At 32.9% G+C, this 17,011-nt stretch overlaps 1 protein-coding gene across 50 annotated transcripts in view; it reads left to right on the top strand.

Moving 5' to 3' along the window:
- MAP2 (microtubule associated protein 2) overlaps window positions 1-17,011 on the top strand; it is a 308,607-nt gene that overhangs the window by 275,170 nt on the left and 16,426 nt on the right. For 29 of the 50 annotated variants that reach the window (XM_058300230.2, XM_058300244.1, XM_058300238.1 and 26 more), the window contains 3 exons: window positions 2,749-2,810; window positions 7,854-7,998; window positions 11,611-11,951. In XM_058300230.2, the coding sequence (XP_058156213.1) occupies window positions 2,749-2,810; window positions 7,854-7,998; window positions 11,611-11,951 (548 nt within the window). Of the gene's footprint in view, window positions 1-2,748; window positions 2,811-6,762; window positions 6,934-7,853; window positions 7,999-11,610; window positions 11,952-14,163; window positions 16,535-17,011 lie in introns of those variants that run through there. The other 21 variants (XM_058300255.1, XM_071216152.1, XM_058300250.1 and 18 more) reach the window with 3 other exon arrangements.

Raw genomic sequence — 17,011 nt, 5'->3', positions numbered from 1 at the left:
ATTTTGTTTTTCTTCCAAGAATCTTGGCAGTCATGAACAATTTCACTTAAGTGTTTTGTATCATTTTTCTTCCCACCCCCCACCCCCACCCCGCAGAAGAGGTCATGATCATCTATTTCTTTTTCATGCTCAGACTTAACTAGTGCGTGATTGTATCTTGGCATTGTGCTCTAGTGTCACGTTATGGGGCTTTCTATTTTCATTCTCTGTGTTTGGTTAGATGATGGTGATGAATTTAACCATGGTATGCATTCCCATGATTTTGCATTTTTACCTCCCTCATGCTTCAACCCATATATATTTCTCTTTTCTACATTGTCACTGCCAAATCTGTTACTGATGTTGATGAATTTACTTAAAACCACCAAGAATACATAGTGATTTAGAGACTGAAAATGAAATGCAACACTGGGATAAAATTGTGATTTGCAAAAATCATTTTGCTTTAGATGAAATAAACAAAAAATGAAACTGCCTAATAACGTCATCAGATCTTATTCCTCATATCCAAAATTAACAAGACTTTCAACCTATTGTACTATAACTTTTAGCTGACACTTTGTCATCAGGATTTTCTTAAGTGTGTTAGATCCAAATGGTTAAATTTTCCTATGTAATTCAAAATTCTAAGATAAAACTCCTTTCTCCTGACTTTCTTAAAACCCAAATTTTTTTCTGTTTTGCTAACTTCTTCCTTCTCTTTCTTCTGCAAAAGTGTTCTCATTTTTTACTAAGTTTTAAAAAGCGGTGGAATGAAGGAATGAAATTATAATGAAAGCCCAAATATTTTAATGAAAACTTTATTCCTAAATTCGATTGTAAAGAACATATTATATATTTATATATATATAATGTTACTATGATCATCTGAATTGAGGATGTGCTTTATTTTGCCATTAATTGACACACTTGCAGTATATAAAATAAGATACAGCTTGCTGACTCAGAAAGGATTACCTTCCATTCCATTCTAAGTCATAAATACCTCTTTATAAATCTTTGTATGTTTTTAAAAGTTAAAGGCAGCATAACTTTTGACATGAATAAAAAGAAAATTAAAGTGATTGATGTATCCTAAGCATTCCAAGTGTTTTGTATTTGTGTTCTTCGTGTAGGAACATCTCATGTGCTTTCCTTCAAAGGACTGGTATCTAAGGTAGGACTTTGAAAGTGAAAAGCTTATAATTATACACAAACCTTGATGGTAAAGATTCAGGATAAGCTCTTCTTAGGAGTTAGGAATTAACAAAGCATCTGTAAATCATCTATCACATCTTAGATCATTTACTCAAGTTTTCAGAAGCATTAAATTTGACATTTTTCTTCTAGTTAGATAAATGTTTGGACAGGCAGTCTCTTAGTTTGGATATAAAGATCCTATATCCTATCTTGTGGATGGAAAGTTGACATTGGAATTGTGGAATTTCAGAGGAAATGTCAAATGGTTTGATGTGGTGCCTGCATCACTGATACTCAGGTTACCGCTCTGAAAGTAAAATTGCCTTTGTTCTATTAAATCTTTAAAGAAAATTTAAGCTATTTGGACCAATTAACATCTTCCCTTATTCTAATCAACTAGTAAGATACTTATTTTAGCAAAAAACAATACCAAACATGAAGCTCAGTGGTTCGAAGCACGCTGTATTTGTCAAAGGAGTTTGATATATAGAATAGAAGCAGTAGGAAGACATTATTTGCATTGCTGCTTTTAAGAATCCAGTCTAGAAATTGTGGAAAATCTTACTATGCATTACATACCCTATAGTAAAGTGTAGACATTAGGGCTGCACATAGTATAAGAAATGTGTTTTGGAACACATTTGGAATGCTTATAAAGATAAGTAATTTTTACAAGGTTTTCTCTCTGGTGAAAATAATTAAGGAGAAAGTAAACACACAAGCCTGAGTATTTTATTTTCTAAGCAGAATTTTAAAATATAGATAGTTCTCAAAAACACAAAGGATTGTTTTAACTCATGAAAGACATTTAAGGCAGGTAAGTCATCAACAAAAAGTATGGTAGAGAAAATGGAGTTTAAAATTTAAACCAGACATATAAAACAGCAGTAAGAGAAACAACAGTAACAGATGTGGTACTAGTTCCATATAGGAAGTGCATGTCTGGAACGTGTCTTATACTGCTGAATTTAAAATTCTTCTCATGTTTTGTCTCCTTGGCAAACTATTTTCTTCCCTTGTCCTCTTATGTGGTGCATTTTCACATTAGAGAATTGTGTCATTCATACTATGAAATGGATGGGTGCAGAGGGAATGGGGCTGGCTAATCATGACAGTGTGGAATATAAAATGCCAAAAATATTTGCAAATGTGCCATTGGCTTCCAGAACAAGAATAGGGTTTGGGAATCTCCATGGACACTCATCTATATCACGCCAACCCTAGAAACCAATCACTTCCCCTTTCTGGGAGTAACTTATTCCAAAGAATCTATCCTCATGAAACAGTGATTCAAATGGGCCTTGATAATCAATGGGAAATAATTTGGTTTGTTTACACATGCTTTGGTAGACACTTGGTTATATTAATTAGCACACAGTATTGTGGAAACCACTTCCTATAATGTTATTTAGGTTTCTTCAGTTATTGAATTTGAACCTCTAAATAAACATTTGCTTTCCATTAGTCTGTTGACACAACTAAATATCCCAAAGGTACTGAAAAATGTATTTATGTGGTCTTCAGCCACTAAGTTTGGGGTTGTTTGTTTGTGTCTTTTCTTTTCAACAGCAGCAGGTGGGGACTCAACACAGGCTCCCAGTTTATTTAAACAGGCAAAGGACAAAGTCTCTGTGAGTAAAATATGTTTTTCCTTGTTCTTTATTTGAAATTGTTTTCTGTGCAATTTGTAATGTTTTAATAACTTGAGATATGATTTAGGCTTTAGATGGCTACTCAAATGCCATTTGAAATCTTTTACTTACCCAGAAGTGAAAGATTCTGGTGACATCGGGCAGTATTAACATTTTCTGGAATGGCATGTGGTGATAGTTGGTGACATCAGGCATGTATTAACATCTTCTGGAATGACATGTGATGATAGTTGGTGAGGCTACCTCTTTATTTGTAAAACAAAAACACATGAAACAACACCATGATCTATCAAAAACCAGGAGCCCAATTTACTCTTCAGAGCATTAAGTTCAACTGTCATAATCAACATTAAACTATATTTTATAATTTATCTTCATTGTTTTTCAAAGAACAAGAATATGACAAAATGCAGCAATTTAGCTATACAAAAAGCAGTAAAATATTAGTTATAATTCCTTTATGTAAATATAAGTACAGTTGCCATTTTGATACAAAATATCCTAGGTCGTTTTTATGCATCTCCATACATTTAATAACAAAAATAGAAATCTATGCTGAGAATAATTTTTTTAAACAATAAACATTTCCATGTCATTAAACATTTTTGTACTATGTCATTTTAATGACTAACACTTTTATTTATGATATATTAATTGATTCCCTGTTATTAGATTTTTAAAATTAATTTTTGTTGTAATTTTAGCAGTTTTACTGCAGAAGTCTTTTTGGTTACATAAAAACAAAAGCCAGATATTTTTACTTCTCTATGATTGACAGAAAAAATTAAAACACTACTAACAAATTCATAAAAGTAAAACAAATAACCTCCATGATGTTGATCAGTAGCTTATCACAATATTCTGAGTCTTGGCAATCACAGCTGATATGTAAATTGCAGTGCTTTGTTTACTCTTCTAAAAACTGATGAGACTTTAGTCTTACACACTGATTCATTGTGAAATATATTGATTCATTTCCAATGACAGCCAAACTCTTTATAACATCTTGAACCTGAGGGGCTTTACATGATAAAGGCAAATCTTTGATTTTTATATAAATGTTTTGAGACATATTCCTGAACATAAGGCAAGTAATAGAATTCATCTATTATTCTGGTAAATATTAGGCTTTATTTCGAGCACAATTTGGTTCCCGTTGTGCCTTGAAGAATTAGCAAATTTTGGTGTTTATGAACAGGGCTATACAACAGACCAGTTACAAATCATAAACATTTATTAGCCCCATGATCTTTTTCCAAAATAAGGGGATAGGGTAAAAATTCCTATATGATGTAATAGTTATGAAAATTAAACACAATAATTCTATAAACATTACACACTATAGTATATAGCATTAATTCAATAAATATTGTAATTATTACTGTTTGAAAGATTAAAGTCATCAAGTACAGATATAGAAAGCAAGGATGAGCTTTCCTCTTTTAGGAAAAGAATTTTTAAGTGGACTTTGGAAGACCTTTTGGAAATTTTCAAGTTCCTTGATTTTCAAGTATCTCAATGCAATCAGCATTCAGTGCTTATACTTAGGACAGAAACCATTTACATCTTCTAACACAAATTTTTATTTTCCCTCGTCGGTGCCCATCTAGTCTTTCTGAAGAAGAGAGACCATGTCATCATTCTAACTTTCTTCATTTATCATCCTCTTTTTCCTTCCTAATCTTATCCCCTTCCTATATGTTTCCTAAAATCCCAAGATTAACTTTTATTTGATTTATTTCTTATATTTCTTATATCCATCAGAACAGTTCTCTCTGATTTTTTAGTTGATCTTTATTATGAACCTGACCTACCCATAGTCCTTCATTTCATCTCATTTTATTCATAGCATTAGTAGTTGTCTTCTGTAACTAGAGGCCATCCACTTACCCCATTTTTCTTGCCTAAATCATACTGTTAATTTTCAGCCTTTTGTGGGTGGGATCAATCAAAATGAATGACTCTTGTTGACCCACTTACACTTCCCACTCAAGAGTCTGGGTATGTAAAACAAGAAGTGATTTTGCAATCTGTGAGGGCTTATGTGAGTCTGCCGAAGTGATTGTGGAGGTTAAAACTTTACATAAAATCTCAATTTCAACTGTTATTTTTGTAACAGCCAAGTCATATTAATTATTTGAAGATAATCTCCTTGGCTTTGTCATACTTGTCTATATTTTACACAGAGTCTCCCAAGAGACATGTGGCATGCCAGCATAGCTTTCTCCAAAATAGCTGCATCCAGCTCACTTTCTTATACTTACAGACAGTCTCCCCAAGGGTTATCATCACCTATAAATTAAGTCTTGTGATTTTTATGAGTAATCTCTTCAGTGCTGACTTTCATTTTTAGAATTTATAACACAGCATACCAACTTTAGTCTGTACATAAAAATGTTATTAATTCTAGTGTATTACTTAGTCCCAGTATGCAGATTACTCGTAAAATGGACTCTATATATAACAGCAACAATTCTCTGATTAAAGTCGATGTAGAGTGTTTTAAAATAAATATTCTCAATCTTTAAAAAAAAAAAGTTTTCCCATTACCAGGGTTCAAATATACCTTATTTTAAAGTTCTTGAATTGTGATCAAAATATGGATTGTGTATATACCTTAAAAGTTGTGTTTGTTAGGGAAACAATTCCAACAGACTCAAGATATTTTCCAATCATGGTATAATTGTGAGGCAATGGATTAATTAGAGTCCTTATACGTAGAGATCCGTAAAGAATATTTTTATCTATATGCTCATTAATATTCTTCTAATCTTTAGTCTTATTTTATAAAGAATGGTTTTTATTGGTAATACATCCTTTAACGGTATATTTAAGATTTGGAATTCTTGTTGTGTTCTCTGATAGTAGACTGATTTCAATTACAAGAGAACTTGCAGAGTTTGGAATTTGTAAGGAGTAGCCAATTTTCACTTACATGTCACAGTGTAATAACTGGACCTTTAGGGAATTAATTTTTCCTCCTCTCCGAAGGCACAGAAGCAAGAATGAATGTAATGTTCACTTTTAAAGTAAACACTTTGAAAATTCTACATATTATGTATATGTACTTCAATGTATTACTTTGAATTGGATATAGGATGTTGAATTGTTTCCAAAAACATTCTATAATTAGACCTTCAGAATAACCTAAGCTTATAGCAAAAACAACAAGAACATTTTAAAACTGTGTTATATTCCTGAGCAATTGGCTCCAGAAGGAAAGGAGCTGCCTCAAAGGGCTTCCAGTGACTCTTACCGCCCAAAGTAACCCACACCAGAGGGGTTTGTTTAAACTTAGGCCTTGGGCTTTAACCATATGAGGTTTTAGCACTAGCATGCTTCTTTTCTTTCCAGGAAAGTCTCTTTTGCTCCTCTTTCACAGGGTAAATTACAGCATTTCCACCTTCAATCATGTCTTCAGCTTCTCTGGTTAGACATAAACTTATGGATATGTGTATCAAACCATTCACACTCCCTTCAGTCTCAGAATTTTACCAAGCCAAGTTCTCCATGTCTAAACAATACTGTTTCTTTCTTTCATCCATCCATTCATCCATCCATTTTTCCACCATTTTTTCAACAAATATTCATTGGGTCTCTACTATGTATCAAGCATAAACAGTCACAACATTCTGAAGGAAAGGCAAGCAAATTACATAGAAATCTGGTCTAGACCTGGTTAATATACATTCAAACAACTTAGCTTTATCTTATTTTTATATGAGAATGTTAAATTAATTAGTTAAAAGGAGGTGTTCAATGAAAATCTCTTGTCACATTGGTATACATTTCCATCATTGATTATAACCATTTGTCATGTCTTTTAATAAAGGTAAACATCTAATTTCTCATATGTTTATACTTTTCAATTTTTATTTTATTTCATAGTTTGGTTTATTTTGTGCTTTTGTTTGTTTTCTTTCATGGTTAGAATTCTACCTTGTCAAAGATTCCTGCCTTACAGTGTAGCACAAAGTCCCCAAGATGCAGCTCAGCCTGCCCTAGTTTGACTAAAAGGGCTACATTTTCTGACAGTTTTTTAATACAGCCCACCTCAGCAGGCTCCACAGACCGTTTGCCATACTCAGAATCAGGTAACAAGGTAAGGCAGCAGGTCAATAAAAGGTGCAGAAAATAATATAATATGGGGGAAACTTACAGGACCCAGTTCAGGAAATGTATGAAAGCAAAGACTTTAAGTTCTAGATTTTGAAATATACATAATAGACCCCTTTCAAAACAAAGACAAAATAAACTTCAATAATTAACAGCTTAATATAAGTACGAAAGTATAGAAAATGTGTCTTTCTCTAGATATAATATCCAATATTAATTTTATTGTATGCTTGATTAATTATCTTATAAATTTTAAACCCAAACTGATTTAACAAATTATATTATGCATAGTATGAGAGATTGTATATAACCTAATATATATTATATAATATACAATAGTTCTAATACATCAAGGTTTAATCCTAACTCTGCCACTGGGTGACCTTGAATATGTTGTATAATCACATTAAGCCTGATTCTTCTGCTGTTAAATGTGCAAACTATTTTTGGTGAGATTTAAATAAAAATGGATATAAAATGCATAAGACTATCTGTCACATCAGTGCATAACATATGGAAGTGGTCATTGTTGGGAATATCATGTGTGCATTGCCTTACTGGAAGTCCTTTCTAGAAGCTAATGAATTTTCAGACTAATAATAATGATTTTTAAGTAAAACAGTTAATTTTGTGAAGATTGTTGGAGTAAATTAATTTTACCAATACTATCATTTAGAATTTGAACTTCAATTATTAGAACTAATTGCAAAATAATGTGTTTTTATAAAACCTTCAGGCAAATATGAATACTTTTTAAGTCATGAAGTAAAAATACTTGTGATTATATGAAACTTAGTAGAGCGTATTAAAATAAATTCATCAGCTCAAAAGCAAAAAAAATCAATCAGAGTTATATAATTAAAATAAAGATTCTCAAGAACCTCTGTCTTTTTTCCCCCCGATCAGGATGGCATAACCAAGAGCCCAGAAAAACGCTCTTCTCTGCCAAGACCCTCCTCTATTCTTCCTCCTCGTCGTGGTGTATCTGGAGACAGAGATGAGAATACCTTCTCTCTCAACAGTTCCATCTCTTCAGCACGACGGACCACAAGTAGGCTTATTTTGGTTTTCTTTCCCTTGTCATCATTTTTATTCTAAGTCCCATAAGTGGCATAGAGCTTCTTATGTATTTCTCTTTTACATCTCTCAAATAAAACATGTATTAGAAATGGATCATATTTGTCCTAAGAATAGAGAAAAGGGGTTTACGTTGCCCTAATATTCATTAAATAAGATGGTCCCTTTTTCTCCCTTGTTTCAAATATTAGAGCAATAAAGAGAACTCTAAGTAACCAATAGAGAAAAACAGTAGTCAGGGATTTTAAAAATATACATCTGTATAAGCTTTACCCTTTCTATAATTCCAGCTTCTAAAACCTAACTGGATAGTCGACAATCAAAACTTAATATCCTCTCAATTTGATAAAAAAAATCTGCCTTCCAAACAAGGCTGTAAGTGTAGCAGGTTCTATGCAGTAGCTTCAATTTCTTTTGCTTGATGGCCCATAATGACCTGATCGGTAGTTGTAACAGTTTTTATAGAGAATATGAAAATATTCCAATCATTATCCACTTACATGGATAAGTGGAGTTGTTTTTGTTAGTTTGCTACTAATAATATCTTGTAGAGCACAGATTCAAATTATTTTCTTAAGTATTTTTCCATTATAACAAAATAGCAACTATGTATTGAGCATGTATAGATGCTAACATCTTAAGATATATCATTTCAATCAATTTAATTAGCACACTATCTTATATACATTTATCTGAAGGAAATAATTCTAGAGAACTGCTCAGTAAATGGACTTAGAAATATTATCTCTGTCATTTAGAAACATAACAAATGATGGAAATTGCTACCACTGTCATACTATACATTACGTTAAAAATTGATCATGTACATCCAACAGCAATGTTTAGACCTTAATATTTGTGATGTCTCTTCATTTTTCAGATCCAACTCAAAAACTTCTTTTACCTTTCTTGAATTTAAAAACATTTTCTACAAATATGTAAATAACTCTTTATAAAAATTTTATTTCATTATCCGTATCATATTGCTTCAGCTCAGTCTCTACATGGAAAAAAAATCTCAGCACACACTAATAAATTATGAATCCAGTTCATTCCATTAATTTAAAAAAACTTTGTTGAACATGTACAATGCTCAGGCCCTCTGAAGGCACTAGCACTAGCTACAGTGGCAAATAATAAAGAAAAGATACCTCATCCAAAATGATCTGAGCTATTCTAAGGCCGTGAAGCCATAGAGAAAACATTTGAAGAAGTAAGGTTTTTAGAGAGATTTTTGGAAGGACATAGTGACTGACTTGAGTCTATATTAAAAATACTGTCCGGAAGCAGACTTGGCCAAATGGATAGGGCGTCTACCTACCACATGGGATGTCCGCAGTTCAAACCCCGGGCCTCCTTGACCCGTGTGGAGCTGGCCCATGCACAGTGCTGATGCATGCAAGGAGTGCCGTGTCATGCAGGGGTGTCCCCTGCGGAGGGGAGCCCCACGCACAAGGAGTGCACCCCATAAGGAGAGCCGCCCAGCGCGAAAGAAGGTGCAGCCTGCCCAGGAGTGGCACCGCACACACGGAGAGCTGATGCAGTAAGATGACATAACAAAAAAGAAACACAGATTCCTGGTGCCGCTGATAAGTATAGAAGCGGTCACAGAACACAGCGAAGGGACACAGAGAGCAGACAACTGAGGGGGAGGGGCAGGGGAAAGAATAATCTTTAAAAAAAAAATACTGTCCATAAACAAACCAAGGTCAAGGAAACTATAAAAAGTCAAGCTGGATACAGTTGTTTCATCCTGGTTTTGAAATGTCAATTATGTTGAAAGACATAAAAATCACAGAATGCATACTAATTTATCACTGTAGTCTTCTCCTATCCCTTTTGTATTATCAGTCGAAATGTCTATTTCCCTTATATCAAAAGACCAAAATGACTTTCATTTGATACATGAAAACTGTTCACTGAAAGAGAAAGTAAAATAGTCCAATATTTCTCCAAGAGATTAAATCTATACCAATGGATAGATTTATATTGTCTGCAGATTACAATTATATAAGAAACTCTTGAGCTTACATCTTGTAAATATTTAAGGAAAGGCTAAATGTCCCCTTCTCAAGAAGAACTTTTTGCACTGGTGATCATTTGCATTAATGGCTTCTAAGACTCCTTTCACACCATTGATTTTAAAATTGAGTCCTATCTTTATCCTCTATAAAATTTCTGGAAGATTCATTGATTTTATATAACGTACGTATTTAGCAGGAAAAACAAAACAAAATGAAAAAACCATGCCCTTTCTATAAAATACCAAAAAAGTGAAAGAATGTGTATAATAAATATAAACAATGTAAATAAGAGTCTTCTATTAGTGGAATGATTTTTAGAACTAGGGGAAGGTTAAACAAATATTAAGCAACTAATTGCAAATGGTATTTGAGTACTTTAAAAGTGTGAATTACCAGAAGTTAAATATCATATCCAGATTAGAATTTAGCTATCACCTGGCCAAATAAACCTCAATGTCCTCATTTCTTAATCAAGAATAATAGATGCTATGTTGTTTGGTTATCAAATGAAAATGTAGTCATGAAAGTGCTTTCAAATCTGTAAAGTTCTGTACTCTTAATCATATCATCCTCTCTTCAAAAATGCTTTGAAATGACATTAAAAGCTGCCTACTGTTTCTTTTAAAAATAGTAATTAAAAAGCATATTTTTTAAAACTATCTACATTCAAAAAGATAATACGAAAGAAATATAGTAGACAAAAATGGGGGGTTGGAATAATAAGACAAGACTGAGAAGAAGTTGAGACAAAGAAATACATCTCAGAATATCCTGTATAATTGACATTTGTGGGTTATCATTGATTTGACTCCAAACTGCCAACCTAGTGATGAAAGCTGAGGAGAAAACACAATCAGATTTGTTATGAATATGTGGTTGAAACATCCCATTTTCCAAAGAAATAAATAGAATTTTTAAGAGCTGAGAGAAACTTCCTTCTAAAGGGAACAATAGATGATATAGTAGAACAATATATGACATAGTGGATCAGCCTTTAACAAACACATTAGTACATCATATTACTCCTCAATGTAAGCTGAGTGAATAATATTGAAACATAGTTCAATAAATATCATGCTTCAAGGCCAAAGCTATGTGATCTAGATGCACAGTTTGATGATGTGGATCCACATGGATCTCAGAATAAATTTGCTGCATAAAGGAATGAATGGTCTACATGCAATTTAGGCAATGTTTAGTAAACATTGAGTCCACATAGAAAGTTAAGTATACTTTTTCTGACTAAAGGCAGATCCACATACCTTAACCATCACACAAATAGGAAATGTTTTCTGACGCACTCATGAGATTAGGTAGAATAACCCAGTTTTATCCTCATATTAACAGCAAAGCCAGTTGAAACAGAGTGTCATCAGATTTTAAACCTAAAGAAAGGAGTGTTTTACCTCTTTGAGGGTTATTGTGATCATTCATAACTCTTTCTAAATGCTTTAGAAATTAAATGTATTATGAGGTCTAACAATCAATGGGAAGAGGGATGCCTTGAGGAGAACTTTCTAATGCTGTGGTTTGGATTTTGTCTTTTTTGCTTGTTAACATAGGGTCAGAGCCAATTCGTAGAGCAGGAAAAAGTGGCACCTCAACACCCACCACCCCTGGATCAACCGCCATCACTCCTGGCACTCCCCCTAGCTATTCCTCGCGCACACCAGGCACCCCTGGAACCCCTAGCTACCCCAGGACCCCTCACACACCAGGAACCCCCAAGTCTGCCATCTTGGTGCCGAGTGAGAAGAAAGTGGCCATCATACGTACTCCTCCAAAATCTCCTGCTACTCCCAAGCAGCTACGACTTATTAACCAACCACTGCCAGACCTGAAGAACGTCAAGTCCAAAATCGGATCAACAGACAACATCAAATACCAGCCGAAGGGGGGCCAGGTAAGAATTACATGAACACACACCTGCCTCCATATGTAAAATTAAGTTTCCCTTAGGTGGACGTGTTAAAGATTAAATGGTTATGATTTTTTACTAAGAGTTTGGACATCACCTGAAAAACTAGCCTATAAAATATGAGATTCAAATGACATGTCCATTCCCTCTGGTTATTATTTAATAAAAATTGACTAAACCATGTAAGAGAATCATTCAGTCCTGCATTGCCTGACAGCTCTTTGAATGTATCTCTGTTGTTTTGTGGATTTTGACTTAAGAGAGTAAAGTTACATTTCTGATATGAATTTAAATCTTTTGTCTAGAGTAGAAGAATCCTGACTTTTAGCTCATTTGACTATCTTTTAGGCGTTCCACTGTCATCTATTCCTTCTTCCCTAAGGATCTCATGACATCTTCTACCATTGCTCATGTTCCTTCCAAAGTCAGAGCATAGTTCACCAGTTTCTCTGGCTGTTATTGCCTAAACACTGTAAACTTCAGATAATTGTGTTGATAATAAGTAGACAGCTCCATATGACTCTGATAAATTAAATAGTTGTCTTAGAACTTCTATTTAAATTCATTTTATTGAAGGAGTTATTTTTAAAGCTCTATCTCTTAATTCTTAATTAACCTCAGCTCCAGAGGACGCATTCACATTTTTTTTCAATCAGGGGGCTTTGAGTTCTGCCTTGACCTGAATCTTACTTACAACTTTCTTCTCATGTGTTTGTTACAAAGCAGTTAGCCTGGAAAGAAATAAGACTTAACAATATTATTTAAAATTTCCCTTTTAATTTTGATACTACCCATGGGATTGTTCAGTGTTTCTTGTAAATGAAGAGAGAGAATATACCCATACCGTCAAAGAAAGAAGAAAGCAAGAATGTCATTTGTACATGAACAAACTTGTTAACACTCTCTCCATTCTCTGAGAAATGCTTTTCATTTTAACCTTGACATTCTTTCCTTTCACACTTTTCCTTGGCTTTTATATTTTCTGCTTCTTATTTCTGGTGTATTCCCTTCACAAAAAAGAACATGTATTTTTAGCCTGGTTTAGAAGGAAGATCTAGCTCAAATGTGAAGCTATCAAGGACTTCTACTCACTGTTAAGACAAAATTCAGTGTTGTTCCTTCCTTCTTTGCAGTCACATTATGATTTTATTCAAGACTTCCAAGAAGCTAAGAAAACTCAACCATGGGGGAGAGGGGAAGCAAGGAGGAAGATTAATATACCCTTTTCAGAGCAACTGTAACCTTCTATAGTATATAATCATAGAAAGATATTTTTTCCATAGAAAGATGTTATTAAAATAAGTTACTAGAAACTCTTTTTAAACCAAAAAACTAAACAAAAAGCCATCAAAATCTAAATTCTACCAGATCTAAGTCTGTGATTCTTGAAAATATCATATATTCTTGCATTCATCAGAGTTTTCTATTTCTAAGAGAAGGATATATATATATAGACTTTTGGAAATACCCAAATGTCATGTTATTTTTATATTTATACATAGTTTAAAAGAACAAGTTGAATAAAATCAATTTAGTACCAATTTGAAAGGTTATCACTTTAGCTTTTGCTGAGATATCCTTTAAATAGAGTAATTATTACTTGTATTTCAAATCAATAATCAATTCTCTTTTTATAAATATTCTCATTTCTTAGTATTTTTAACTAAGTGTGGAGTTTTCCTTCTTATCTTCTGGAAATTATTGTCAGAAGAATCTACTTCTTTTTGAAAGCACAAGGGAATATAAATTATGTTTAAGATATTTTATTAAAACTAAAGATAATTTAATAAAAAGGAAAAAGTTATTGATATAATTTGACATAGACATTTAACAATATATGATTTTATTCAAAAGACTTCTTAAGGTTACAAAGATAAAAAGAGTGCTTTTACCCTCAGCTTTGCAGGAATCTCTAAGGTTAAACCAGTTCAAAAATTATGAAGAATTAACTATTTTATTTTCTTCTTCTTTATCATATCAGGTTGTGAGTATTTCTATGTCTAATTTTAGTTCTCTTCTACTATATTTGGTAAGTCATAAAAATGACGGAATGTTTCATTCTTTTGAGCTGAACTAAAACTGTGTTGTGATTATGATAGTTAAGGACTGGTAAAGATATATGACACAAAAGTATAGAAAGAACAATAGTAATATGAAAATCACAGTGTCATTTGAAGAAATTCTCTTCTTTCATCAGGCAAGTGGTTAACCTGCTGCAAAATTATCCTATCTCAGCAACAGATGGCTTGGAGAAAATCTACAGCAGTAGAATTATGAAGTTATGGGTTTCCTCATCAATAGAAGAAAGAGATGGAAGATATTTGACTTCTCTTTGGTGATAGGTTATAAAATACATTTAAATATGAAGGAGAAATTAATAGGGAAATTTGAGATGTATTGCAGTTGAACTGTTTTCATAAGAATTTATATCATAATGCTATCCCCTTTAAAGACTTCTTACAAAACGTAGTCTTATAAAGTATAAGGAGTGAAAAATTACTCTTCTGTACATGTTATACTGGAGGTTTTAAATGAATTCCTGGAGTTCCCACTTCATAGAATGACTGAGACAGATTTTTATGTTAGAGTTTCGTAGGAATTAACAAGATGATATGCCAAAGACCTTAGTTATCTGACTGTCTATAAACGCACACTGTTGCAGAACTTGAAGCCATTGGCATGTTGTTCCCAATTGCAAATTGATTATCCTAGGATACTTGGACAGTGGCCAGCCCAGAACCTTTGAAGAGGACAGGACAATGGCTGTACTTTCTATGGGAGTCAAGTATTGTAAAAGATATGTGATCTATAGGTATTGAGAAAATAGTCATATAATTCTCATTAATGAAGATGGTAATAAATGTGAAGATGTAACAGTAATTAAGTTTCATCTGCACAGACTCCATTGTAAAATTTAGAGTGGTTAGATAATATGTAAATGATTTTATTTTTAAATTTTTTATTATTGTTATTTTACAGTTTATGAAATCAGTAAGAATCAGGAAGGCAAATACATAACAAAAAGGTGTATGTCTTGGGGACTCAACAGTTTCTGCCAATAAAATAAAGCTTTATTATTATTATTTGCCCCCAATTTGAACATTTATTGCTCTTCCATATATGTGGGTTTTGTGCTTATAGCCATTATCTTTTCTGTTAAAGTCCAGTTTTCTATTGGCAGAAAGGCTCAGCTCAGTGGCTCATTTCAGCAAGGTAAATCAGTGCCTAATGGAATAGATAAGCTAGCTGAAGCTATGAAGAGCTTTACAGAAAGCAATAAAGTTTATCTTTTCAGCTTAAACATAAATTCATTCTACTGGAAAGAATACCTGCAATCATGGATTCACCCTAGATAGTGAACTTGGTTAATTTAACTCAAGGCATAGGTAAAATTATCTTATTAAGCACATTAATTTAAAACTATCTCTCCAATACATATGAAATCTAAATATTCGGATAAATAAAAGCTTTACAGGAACACAGCTGCTTGGCTTAAATAGAAGAAATTAAAGGACAATAAGCAGTTTCTCTAAACCTGAAGCATTTAAACAATTAGATAGCAACTCAATGAGCGGTACTTTTTACCTTTTCTATCTATGGATCAAATATTTCATAGGTACTTTGATTTATATGGATTCTTCCCACTTGCTTTGATAGGAGTCAGTTTCTTGTTTTTTCTCTGTCAGCCTAATGAAGACCATTATAAAAGGTGCAATTTATGTGCCCTTGTGATAGTGGAAAATTATTGGTAAGGTGGTTTCAAGAGCTTGTTTTTATTTACAGCTTACTAGATAGGGTGGTTAGATCATGATCTCTGCAAGGCCGTCCCTGTGGATTTGATTGATTGCCTTATGAATTATGCACTTTGCTTCCACCCATGGCCACAGTCAGTCATTTTCAGTCAGCTTGGCATCTCAGGCAAGTAATTCCTATTCCATGAAAGAGTAGTAGTCATCTTTTATATAAAGATACTTACAGAATCTTGTCAACCTATTACTTTCTCTGTCAGTGTTGCCCTAGCATCATTTAGGGTTTTAAAAAAATTTTTTTGTTTTAGAAAAATCCATTAGAACAAGAACCTATAAAATATATCCTTAGAGTTCTAGAAATAAAGCAATTTAGTTTCTGTCTCCCAGTTCTACACAGCCATAGAAGGAAATTGGAGTCTAAGATATTTATCAGGTTCTAATCCTTCAGTCTCAATTTCAGAAAATAAGAAACAAAAGCCTTCACATTACCTGTATCTTGCATATATGCCTACTAATAGCATCTTTCAATGGCTAAGGTACAAAGTTGGATTCTATAGTAGTTTTGTAATTGAACTTTGTCTACAAAGCATGTAATTTTATATATCTTAGTCTTTTTTGTTTGAACTTTTGTTGTAAGATATGAAAATGGTAATTTTATTTAATGGTGGTTTCCATGCCAAGGCTTTGTCATATTGGGACTGAAATTTGATGTATCTGAGCTTTTAGAATATTTATATGAACTAATTTAATGCAAATAATGTGTTATATTACTATACCATAAAAACTTGAAACCATTAAATTTGGAAACTTAGGTTGCAATTGTGTTTTATGAATTTTTGGTATTTCCTATGACTGATATTATTTTTAAAATAATTTTAGAAGTCAAGGTTTCAAAGCATATATAGTTAGCTAACTTTAAAGTTCCTATGGTTAATATTGAGGATCGCTAATGACATTAATTCCAAATTCAACTGTGGCATTTTTTTAAATGACAGGGAGTGCTTTCTTCTATTTCCTAAATAACTCCAGAAACCCAGAGTTCCACATTAATTAACTCAAGCACTCATTCATTCAACAAGTATTCACTGAGCAGCTATTGTGGGCCATGCCATCTTCTAGATACTAGAGATATAACAACAAATAAAACACAAAAATTCCTGAAATTGTGGCCTTCATGGAATTTACATTCTAGGAGAGACAAGCAAGGATTTATATATAAGTAAGAAAATATCTAAGAAAGTAGTAAGCATGAAAGAAAAATAAAACCAAGAAAGAGGCTTAGGACATGTTGAGGGG

The sequence above is a fragment of the Dasypus novemcinctus genome, chromosome 7 (assembly GCF_030445035.2).
Source record: "Dasypus novemcinctus isolate mDasNov1 chromosome 7, mDasNov1.1.hap2, whole genome shotgun sequence".
Taxonomy (NCBI): domain Eukaryota; kingdom Metazoa; phylum Chordata; class Mammalia; order Cingulata; family Dasypodidae; genus Dasypus; species Dasypus novemcinctus.
This window is presented reverse-complemented; position numbering and strand designations above follow the sequence as displayed.